The 12256-nt window shown below is 37.9% G+C and overlaps 1 protein-coding gene across 2 annotated transcripts in view; it reads right to left on the reverse strand.

Moving 5' to 3' along the window:
- The window catches only part of man1b1a (mannosidase, alpha, class 1B, member 1a), a 43365-nt gene that overhangs the window by 16595 nt on the left and 14514 nt on the right, over nt 1-12256 (reverse strand). For both annotated transcript variants that reach the window (XM_061980755.2, XM_061980756.2), the window contains exons 4-9: nt 11489-11691; nt 9423-9556; nt 9194-9312; nt 6544-6738; nt 6077-6225; nt 5752-5940 (exon numbers count right to left, since the gene is read on the reverse strand). In XM_061980755.2, coding sequence (XP_061836739.2) covers nt 5752-5940; nt 6077-6225; nt 6544-6738; nt 9194-9312; nt 9423-9556; nt 11489-11691 — 989 coding nt within the window. The remainder of the gene's footprint in view (nt 1-5751; nt 5941-6076; nt 6226-6543; nt 6739-9193; nt 9313-9422; nt 9557-11488; nt 11692-12256) is intronic.

The following is a 12256-nucleotide window of genomic DNA, read 5'->3' on the forward strand; positions in this document are numbered from 1 at the left end:
CAGCTGCCGCCATCAGTGTGTGAATGTGTGTGTGTGAATGGGTGAATGTGGAAATAGTGCCAGCGCTTTGAGTTCCTTAAAAAAGGTAGTAAAGCACTATACAAGTACAACCCATTTACCATTTACCATTTAACGCTTCATTCATTCCTTCATTCATTGTCTCGCTAGCTGCTATTTTGGGGAGGCTGTGCAGTACACTGCACTACTCGTCACTTCTAAGTGTTTCACTGTGTGAGTGTCGTCTCTGTCTTTTGACGAGTTTTGTCCATTTTGCTAACTCAATATGAGTTCCAAAAAGACATCAGACCAGCTTGGAGAGAAAGAGGGAATGACTGTGGAGTTAACAAAAGACGACTATTTGCAAAAAGTAGATAAATGGCACTCGCAAGTATTGAAGAATCGACAAAACAGGCTTCGTACCACAGCAAGTAAATTAATTGTGATGAGACCAAACTTTTATGAAAAAAGATGCCAAAGCAACATACTGTATATTACAGCGTGGGGGAAGGCACTTTTCACTTTCAGCACAAGTACACACACGGCAGCTTCCCTTCTCCCTTTTGTGTCTAGCCACATTGGCCAAACAACAAGGTAGCCAGTAGATATTACGTTTTAAATGTTTATTATTGTAGCAATATGTTTGTTGAAGTTATGGATTTTTGTGATTGTTTGTGAGGGCGTCAAAGGGACTTTTGCGTGTGTGCGCGTGTTGACAGAGCAACACTTACAAGACAGTTCAGCTTGTTGTTGTTTTGCCTTTTTAATAAAGAGGTAATTAATCCATCACCGCCTTCATATATTTGTTTGATATACAGTACTTTATAGCATTTCATATTGTGTTCAAACGCTGGTTTAAAAATATGGACTTCAGTCGAGGCTGGAACCCAATATTCATATATAAATTGTTTCCTATGGAAAGAAATGCTTCACTTTACACACTTTTTTTACGAACCCTGCTCAAAAACCAATTAAGTTTGTAAATCGAGGTTCCAACTGTATATTGTTGTGTTACACATGTTTGCCGTGCGGAAACACAAGGTGTCTTTATTCCAGCTACAACACCGTGTTGATGCGAGTTTGTATTCAGTTAATTTCTCATCAAGAGAACAATCTCGAAATGGCCAGATTCCAAAAGCAGACGGAGGAATTTAATTAGCAGCAAAAAGACACAAACAGCTACAAAAGGTCATTGCATTTGCTACTCTAATTAAGAACAGATGGGAACTGCACTTTTTTGGAATTTTGCCTATCGTCCACAATCATTATGAAAGACACGACGACGGATGGATTTAAAAAAAAAAAAAGCATTCTAACTTAATAAAAGTCGGCTTACAGCGGAGCTCCTCTATTTCACCCATAAAATCCAATAAATAACCATTCAAAAAGCGCCAACAATACTCCATTTACATTTCGTGGCTTGAATATTAACTAAGTATTAGTGATATTGTTATTAGAAGCGCTTACGCAGACAAACTATTTACAGCGGCGCCGTGTTCACATGTGTGCCTATGTTTACATCATCGAGTGGTCTGCTGCTTTCTTGCTTCCTGTAAGTTTATTCTAGATCATAAATCATGCCTTTCACATGGACAGAAGAAGTCTGAGTAGGTATTCTGACAAGTTAAATGATAAATAAATGATAAATGGGTTGTACTTGTATAGCGCTTTTCTACCTTCAAGGTACTCAAAGCGCTTTGACACTACTTCCACATTTACCCATTCACACACACATTCACACACTGATGGCGGGAGCTGCCATGCAAGGCGCTAACCAGCAGCCATCAGGAGCAAGGGTGAAGTGTCTTGCTCAGGACACAACGGACATGACGAGGTTGGTATTAGGTGGGGATTGAACCAGGGACCCTCGGGTTGCGCACAGCCACTCTTCCACTGCGCCACGACTATTTTGAATGAAAAAAAAAGCTTTTTATTTGATGATAGCCCTGTATCAATCTGTACTACTGGGACAATAACATAGTGGGTCCTGACATGGAGTTGGAAAGCGAGGTACAGTGATTTTATTTACCTTTATAATTATCAGCGTCTGTCATCATGTGTTTTTTGTTTTTTTTATACACGTAATCAATGCATATCTGTTTGTCATAGTGCGCAAGCACAATAACAACAGTCCTGCAAAAGCCGTATTCATTTATTCCTTTGCAATGACTGCTTTGTGGGGAAAAAAGGACTCAAAGACTCAAAGTATACATTGCTATGATGTATGTTTTTTGCTCAGATTTCGATACTTTATATTTGAAATTCCAAAGCTAAAAAGAAGGAAATGTATTGTAATGTATTGCCAATACAACTATTGTAAACATTGGTGTACATATGTCAATAAGTATTATGCTTTGGATATGTGTATTTAATTTTAGATTAAACCTTTGGAGTATGAGGTCATGCTGGGAGTTGGTGGTACTGGACACTCGTGATAAAAAATGTACTAATGCACGACATAGCAAACATGGACCAATGTTTACTGTAGTGTAAGGTAAGAAATAATGTCTAATCACCTTTTTTCAAACAATATTTGTAGGTCATGTATCCACAGGAAAAAAGATTCCTGTTTTTGAATTTGCTGGGGGAGTCCAAGGGAACCATTCAAAAATTGTTTGGACATAGTACATCATGTGGTCTATTTGCATTGAAAGTAGGTTGATTTTGCAGAGCAATTTCATCATTCTCATTCTGTAACAATATTGTCCTTTTTAACCCATGGTAAATAGTATGAAATGTTTTTGAGACATTTAAAACACTGCAATAATTTGTTTACATCAGATTAGAAACTATACATGAGCATATTGTTTAATATTACTATGAGGCGGCGCTTATGGTTATGTTAAAATGTATTTTCCAGTTTGCAGAATGTCTCCTGAAAAAGGAAAATATTAGTTTTCCTGTCACAAAAGTTGTGATAAACAGACAGAGGCTGGACATTGCTTGTCTGCTGGAAACTGGTAGGAGATATTTTGGTATTTCATAGACTCCACTAAAATCTAGTAGAACTGTTAGTCCTAGTAAATACTATCAAGTTAAACAATCCTGTTTTCTTCATTTGAAATAGAAAACCTGACAGACAAGTGTCACTTTTGTGGCCAACATGACTCATATGTGAGTTAAAGTTAAAGTACCAATGATTGTCACACACACACTAGGTGTGGTGAGATTTGTCCTCTGCATTTGACCCATCCCCTTGTTCACCCCCTGGGAGGTGAGGGGAGCATTGGGCAGCTCCCCAATTCCAACCCTTGATGCTGAGTGCTAAGCAGGGAAGTAATGGGTACCATTTTGTATAGTCTTTGGTATGATTCGGCCGGGGTTTGAACTCACAACCTACCGATCTCAGGGCGGACACTCTAACCACTAGGCCACTGAGTAGGTTGGTAGTAGTAGTAGGTAGTAGTTGGGTAACTCAAGCAACTCAGTGTTTTTTTAGACCCAAAATGGAACCCTGATGTACCTAGGATTATTGTTTTATTTTATTACTGTTTAGCAACAACAATGTAGGGTGTATTGAAATATATATATTTTTTTAAACTAAGATTCTTTGTCTTTCAGATTCAGTGTGATGTTTGTTTGCGGTGGTTCCATAAAGAATGCCTTCAAGGTCCACCATCAGCAGAGGAAAGGTTTATTTGCATCACACGTAAATGTTTTTAGTAAAGCTGTCAAATGATTATGATTTTAAAATCAGATTAATCACATGTTGGTGTTTTAATTAGTGACAGGTGATTGCAAAATGGAAGTTAGCTTACACAGATACAATTTTATTCTGAGAATGACTTAGAAATGTTCATTATATCCTTACGATATTCTTTTCTGTCTTTGATAATCTGTTCTTGGATATCTGCAACATCTTTTTGTACACCGTTGATCATCTGTTCCTGCAGATTGTCGACATTGCATTGTGTCTAAATTATACTGGTATATAAAGTTCCTACTGATTCTTTTAAGTCCGGTTACACCTCTGGTTAACGGTGTATTGCCCCATTGACGGGTTCTTGTCGTGCTCATGGAAGTGAAGCCGTTGGTGTTGTTGTACCATGTTAGGTTCCAACGTTCAGAGTTTACTCCACATTTCACTCACACAATTATTGAAAGATACAACACAAAACCTATGGGTTAAACATAATACACTTGCCATGTTTTTTACATCTATAAATAGGCATAATATTAAAAAAAAGTTACATATTTTACAGTATTTGGAACTAACTCATTAGCTTTCTGTCGTCCCACGGTCTTACCACCTTTTCTGGGTGGTGAGACTGCTGACATCAGACGTGTAAGTGGGACAGTATTGAAAGTCAGACAGTTGCATCTGATGTGAGACTGCTGACATCAGATGTGTAAGTGGGGCAGTCATTGTTGCCAATAATTAAAGATTCATAAAAGATTCCATAGGAACTGCTTTGGGTCATTTTTGATCCCACTTCTGAAAGAGTGGGTAGTGTTACAAAAACTACAATTCCTTAACACTATTGAAAACATACAGTACATAAAAATGTATTGTATGGCTCATGTCAAAAACATGTTTTATGAGATATACCTGGAATATAAAAATATTACAACTCTTTGTTTTAAAGATTTTGAAGAATAACAACCCACTTATTGCAAAAAACACATTGATTTAATTGGGGTCATCTATGACCCCACTCGTGGAAGAGTGTAGGTATTAGTAGGTTGTGCATCTAAGGTTTCACAGTCTTTAAAGCAAGGCAATATGTGTCATTTTACAACTGGTGTATGCACGTTACGTAATGACGTCATCCCCACCCGAGAGAACTGGTAGGAGAATTGCTTGACAAAATGGCAAGCGATTCCAAGGAACTGATACACTGGGAACCGGTTCTTGTACAGAACCGGTTTTCGATTCCCATCCCTAATAAAGACTTGGATTAGATCTAGGAATAGGTACTGAATCCAGTACTTTTTCGAGACTGACCATATCCCGCCGGTCCTAATGGGCACCGATTCACGTAAAAGCCAACAGTACCATGTTTCTGTACCTGGGTTGCGCTTGACATTACGCCCGTTGCCAGCTGCCAACTCAACTGGTTCTTTGCACTGCGACTCTTGCGGTTACTTCAGCAGCACTGAGAGCAGACTCAGCCGAATTAACTCTGGGTAATGTTGTAAGTTTCAATGCCAACAAAGAAATTGATTCAAAAAACACTCCAATGTCAGTTAAGTAAGGCTCCACTTTTACACAAATACCCGAGGTTGATGCTAATATGCACTGGTTTTGCTATTGACATCCTACTGATTAGCAATGGCAATGTTAACTTTTTAATTTCAATAGCTTTTACTTTGTTAATAAAAACTACAACTAAAATTCAAGTTACAATCAAACAACTGGTGCGTAATTAGTACAATAATTATAGTATTAACACTTTGTAGGGTGCAACAGAGAGCAAAGACTGAAATTAAAAACACACCATTAACTACACACCATATAACGTCTTGGACTAGCAATTGCAACTAATACCTGCAAATGATACTCGTAAATGTTATAATGAAACAGGATCTATTAACAGGACAGCAGTTATTATAATCATTTTTAAATGTTTGAATAAAAAAAAAAGATTTTATCATCAAAAACAATTGATATGTATTAATTAACACACACAAAAGTACCAAAAATCTAAAGCGTTGAGTAGAGGTACCGGGAATCCATACCTATTGGGTTGAAATGTGAACGGTGCCCACCCCTAATTTGATCACATACACACTACAACACATTTGACTTCTGACCTTGTACAGTGGTTCCTGTGTGAGGCGGCTCAGCTCTCTAAATTCCAGCTGAATGCTTGTGACCTCAGCCATGGAGCTGTCAGATGTCCATCGAGGGGGGTGGGCCGTTCCTTTACCGATGTTGACGTCAGAGAACGGGATCTTTGAGGGCGTTTTAAAGGCAGGCATTAACCTGGACCCGAGGTCTTTCTGTAAGTGTTGACATAAAACTGAATTGTTGAATGAAACCTAACATCAGCATCAGAAGTCACTGTTTAACATACATGTGCAACTCCAGCATTAGTGCCACAAAGAGGAATGAGGTGCTGGTTGTGCGAGGACTTACAGCTTTATCAAGGAACAGCTGGTCTCCAGATAGGTGATATGTGCTCAACAGCCCCCCAAGGACACGTATGGTTGTCTCAAACAGATTTACATCCACATTTTGGTTGAAGGAGAGCTCCTTCTCTACCCATTGCCTTGCCTCTGCAAATTCTGTGGCAATAAACACAAAATACTGTCAACCTCTACAGCCAGAGACCAGGCGTGTTGCTATAATACAATTATATCATATTATATAATTGGTGTGATTGTGACATTGCAAAATCCTGGAGGTACCGATCAATGCCAGTGATGAATGCAGGACAATATGCTCTTTCATCAAATGGCAGACGGTACATAATTAACTAGTGTATCCACCTGTGAGATAAGTGTTGCGTGCTTGGTGATGTGCCATGACATTTTCCTGATGTGAAATGTGTGCCTTGGCTCAATAAAGGTTGGGAAACACCGGTGGTCTCGGACATACTGCACCTTCTTTTAAACCCATGATCCACATGGTGTCCAAGGAATCGATGAGGGTCAAGCCCAGCCCAAACCATTCGCCAAAAGACTTTGAGATAGGCTTGAGCTCATCATGACCCCAGGCGTAGTCCTTGTAGCCCTTCCATGCATGTCTGAAAGAATCCCGCACAGCTTCCAGTCTATCTATGTTAGTTACAGCTGAAGCTGCAAACACAAAACCACAGGATATTGGAAATGAGGAAAGAACAAATGTCATAGTTTAATTTTCAGCTTTATCTATCAGCGCCATCATTATTTGTCCAATGGTGTCTGATAGAGATGCTGTCCAGATTAGGGCTGGACGATTATGGCAAAAATAATAATCATAATTATTTTGAATGATATTGAAATCACAATTAATAACACATTTATACATTACCCTGAAAACACCAGTATATGTTGGACCACCAAAACTCAACTTTGAATTCAAAAGAACAACCTGATATAAATTAGTAATGAAAAAACAAGTAAAATAATAACAATAATTAAAATAACAATAGCAATATGATGAATAAAATAATAATAACATTTAGTTTATCGTTTACATTTTTCTTAATCCCTTTTTTTCCCCCATTTATTTTACCACCATAGAGTTTCTGCTTTTCTGTGTCATAATTAAAATTTAATAAGATATTTGTTATTAAATGCAAAAATCCTCACATTTAATGGTGCAATACATCTTTGGACAAGTTTGACCAGTGTCTTAAATCAAAGCATAATATTTTTGCAAAAGTTTCAATAAGTACATTTAAGTATTATTTTTGCATAAGGGACTTATTTGAAAATTTTGTTAGCACAATCAGACTATATGTTGCGCACAGCGCTGTTATTGTCATGGTAATGTGCTGTTGTCCTCAGCTTGACGAGACAACTTGAGGCTGAGTAATAAAAACAAAAACTAGAGCCTTTCAAGTTGCGACTCCTGTCCTATTTGTACATTGATCTTACATCAATGATGTCGTTAACAACAATATCCTTTTCTGTGATATTCTGCGTTTAAGAGTGGATTACGCTTGATTGGCCAAATCGGTGATTCTGGCCCCGGTTACGTCAACGCTGAAGTGATATGGCCTTAGTTTATTGTTCAGTTTAGTGATTATTGATTAGACATACTAGCGCTGTTTCAAAAGAAAATTAGCAACTATGGCGACACTCCAAACTTCTAATCAAAATGGTCTCTTTTTCACTCATATGCTCACTCATACCTTTCACAGTTACAAGCTCAAGAAGTTTGTTTTTTTAAATGATACATATTTTTTTAATGATCGTGAGAAGCCAAAATCGAAACCAAGATCAAAATTTGGATAACTGTCCAGTTGTTGAAATTTGAAAGTACATATTTAGGATAATTTCCATAAAAACCTATACTTATTCCCTGTAACTGACAGGCAATCGATTTTGAACGTACACCCTGTGGTACATGTGTAACTGTTTAACGACTATGTTCAAGTCAGAGCCCTTGTTCTCATACAGGCTTCTACTGAGTCTCTAATGTAAAAGTAGTGACCCGAGAACCTTTTTGTTAACTGTTGTAAAAACAATACTACGTATAATATCAGTACAGATGAGAAGGAAAAAATGTTTTATATTAAAACAATCAAAGCGTCCTACTGCTACTTAGCTGATGTCGTACCGTATTTTTCGGACTATTAGGCACAGATAAAATCCTTTAATTTTCTCAAAAATCGACAGGGCATCTTATAACGCGATGCGCTTAATGTACAGATTAATCCTGGTTGTGCTTACCAACTGCAAAGCAATTTTATTTGGTACATGGTGTAATGATAGGTGTAATGATAAGTGTGATCGGTAGATGGCAGTCAGGCATAAAAGATATGTGTGGCAATGCAAGTTGACACTAGCAAGCAAGCCCAAAATGTTGATGTTTCATTGAGAATATAGAACATTACACACTGTGCTCAAAACTCTGTCAAAATGTTTTAGTACAACTTTAGTAAACTATGGTGTTTGATGGATTGTCGGCGCATTACGGCTAGTGTCGTCATGCATTGTTTCAACATACGAGTATTTTAATGCTGTGTGTGAAGAGGGCCCCAAAAATGACACCCATAAGGAGACACTATCTGGTGTTTTGTTTCACAATATAATGCAAACCCAACTTTTCTTACCTATTGGAACCTGCTGATGTGTATTTGGGGTCTGCACAAGTCTCAAAAATGTGCATAGTTCGCGCCGTAGTCAATGAGCTTTTTCTTTTTCTCTATCCTCTTGTTGTGGGGCATTATTTCCTCCGCTGTTGCAATTTCTAACACAAAGTAGCGTACAGTGCTAACTTATATCTGTCAGTAGACATGCTATTGAAACTCTAAAAAACTACTGGTACAACAAAGATGAAGGGGAGAAGACGCTGTCGAAATGGACCCATGTAAATTAGACCACCCACAAAATACGAAAAAAAGAATCATAATATGACCCCTTTAATGCGCCTTATAATCCGGTATAATTCCTTTTTTATGAATATGGACCTGAATAGACACTCTCAACGGCAAAGCAATTTATGTCCAAATAATGGTCCAAATAATACAGTACTGTTGGCTACGGCAAGCTGTGTTGCAGGAACAGCAGTGGTAAGAAATCCAAGTTGACGTCCAGTACTCACCAGTACCTGGAGCAGTATTAGCTGGGATGTCTGGTACCAGGTGGGCAGCATTGTCCTTCTCATTAACAGAGGGTGGGGGCTCAGTAGCCTGAACCGCTTCAATTATTGCACCTCGCCAGCTGAATGAATGATAAACATATATGTGAGAAATATAACTATCTTAATTGTTATCAGAAAAATGCAGTACACGTGTGTCTGAAAAAAGTCTTTAAAGGAAAGAAAAACATACCTGACCACCTTTTCTTGTTTCTGCCCATTGTCCCTTTCTTCATCTTGTTCTGGTCTTGGCATGACAAACGTGTCTGAAACATTCCTATTCTTCTGAAGGCTTGGTGGACCCCTCTTGTTTGGAAATATCTTTTTCTGTAATATGTAAAGAATAAATGGTTTTAATGACTTTATTCTGGTAGCTATTGTGCTTGGCCTCCACATGATGCAGTCTTTGCTAGCCGCAACTTGTCTGTCGTCTATCTTGTCTTAAATAATGCAGCTTAATGTACGATGCATTTCTGTTTTCAAAACATGCTTTAGTCCTATTGAAATATACAGGCCCGCACATAGACACACAAGTATGAATTTTGCCCAGGTCTGCCTTAAGCCATTATAAGCGTAAACTTGATAGCAAAAATTGTATATTTTGATCAAGTTAGCCATGATATATGCCCCTGGTGTGTGGGTCACAATGGCTAAACCATGAAGTAAAACCGCAAAATATGAGCCACTAGTTTGAGACTCCTGATCCCTTCAATTCCAATTATTGTAAAACCTACAGTGCAGGTTTTAAATTACAAATATGTGGGTTTTATTCTTGAACCAGAGCTTTCATTTAAAACCAATAGCAAACCAAACTTGGCCTCTAAAGTAAGGGCACTTTTTTTCTTTTTACCGGAAATAAAGCTGCTTCTCTTTTAGGGTCAGAAACAAAATGGTGACAGCAATTTTATTGGCCATAAGTGACTGTTGAGACAGGCTTTGTTTGAGTGCTTTGTCCAAATGTCTCCAGTCATTGGACAATGCTTTTCTCTCGGCACTGAAGTTCGTTATTAGCGGTCGTCTCACCCACCATTGTAAAATATATTTGAAATCAGACTTGCTTTTATTGAGTGCACACAGATACACACAAAGGCTATAACTAATTTATAAGGCTCTTTTAGGTTTAATTAAAACAAAACAAAGAACAAACAGGTGCTATCTGTTCCACAGCACTATTCATGATCGATCTGTTTCTCAAGTATGCACTAAATTTGGAAAAAGAGCTTTAAACTTTGCTTCCCCTTCCGCATGCAATACTCTATGGCAGGGAAGCCCAAACTTTTTTTAGCAGGCGAGCTACTTAAATTTATTGAAATCACACAGGATTCACAGTACTGCTGATAAGTTTCACAACTTCGAATTTACATTGTGGAGGGAAAAAGTCCTCTCCCTCCATTAAAGTGGTTGGATTTTAGCTTCTTATTTGTCCAGCTTCCATACTCCTTTTAATACTCTTTACAATAAACACATTGAAGGCTAAAACTCTGTAGCTTGCTAGCTTATGTTCACTAGTTTTCTGAGATTCTTATTTTGTTAACGTAGGTAGGATGGAGAAGCACTTTTATTGTGAAGACAGGAACTGTGCCGTTGGTCTTTATATTTTTGACGGCAAGTGTTTGGCAAGAGTTTTGAGAGAATGGGTTGCCCCATTGGTGATGTCAGCGGATATCCCCATTTATGGTAGAGATTTACCCGAAGAGCGTTGTGCAAGTCCACCATTGTAGTTTGACGTAGGTATTAAGTTCCTTCTTTTTCTCGATCCTCTTGTTGTGGGTCTGACTGGCTCATACAAGCAAATGCATCCTCCGCTGTTGCCATTTCTAATACAAAGTAGTGTCTATTTCTACCTTATGTCTGTCAGTAGACTTGATATGCAAGCGCTAAAAACTACAACATGGCTGACAGGAAGAAGACACAGTCAAAGTTGAGGCACTTAATAGACCGCATCTTAAAAAGACGGCCAGAAAGCAGCTTGAAGATGGTCTGTAAAACCTAATCCATGCAAAACTTTGACCAAGGAACAATTAGATGTTATGTATACCACAAGGAAGTGTTTAAATGTAGAAAAAGCATAATATTACCCTTTTAAATTATTTTTGTGAATTTGAAGTGACTGCTAGTTAAAAGTTTAATACATGAATTACAACTACTTTTTGGAAAAAAATAATGTCTAGCAGATACAAACAAGATGAAACTTTAAACAATGCAACAAATACAGTAGATGCAAATGTTCTGGGAATTAATGACAAAAACAATGCTCACAATAATGGGAGGTTTCTGAAAAACTGGTATGTTGGGTCTGTGAAGCTCTGAAACAGAATCTGGAACTACAACTGGACCAAGATTTGGTCCCACCACCGGAGCTGGTGCTTTCTCATTTGGCCCAAACACAGAGTTAATACCAGGAAATGGAGGCTTCCACTCATTTTCATTCATCTCCAGCCAGTCTTCCTTGCTGGATAACTCTAAAGACAGAGCAGAAAAAAAACATACCAACAGTGTCAACACAATGAAGTTTGTAAATTCCACTGAATATAGATGCTCTATTTACATGGGATTAAAATCCCATGACATGCAGATTTAGGCTACATCCAAAGGCTACTGTATGATGCAAATTTCTAATTTTTTTAATCAAATTTGATCTTTTTGTGTACGGTAGTTAATAACATTACTATACTGTGCTATAAATGCTATGGCATTGCGCTATTACTATAAATGCTATGGCAGTTTGTGGGTCACATTTTGCAACATATGTATTGAGAGAGTAGGTGAGGAGTGGTTACAGGAACGGTGGGACATTGACATTAGGGATGGTAATAGGACCATAATGCGGTAACATATTGTGTAATTTCCGGTTGTACTATTTACTCTAAACCAGGGGTAGGGAACCTATGGCTCTAGATCCAGATGTGGCTCTTTTGATGACTGCATCTGGCTCTCAGATAAATATTAGCTGAAATTTGCTTAACATGATAAGTAATGAATAATTACTCTGGTAATCACAGTGTTAAAAATAACCACGTATCAACC

The sequence above is a fragment of the Nerophis lumbriciformis genome, linkage group LG20, assembly GCF_033978685.3.
Source record: "Nerophis lumbriciformis linkage group LG20, RoL_Nlum_v2.1, whole genome shotgun sequence".
NCBI classification, from domain to species: domain Eukaryota; kingdom Metazoa; phylum Chordata; class Actinopteri; order Syngnathiformes; family Syngnathidae; genus Nerophis; species Nerophis lumbriciformis.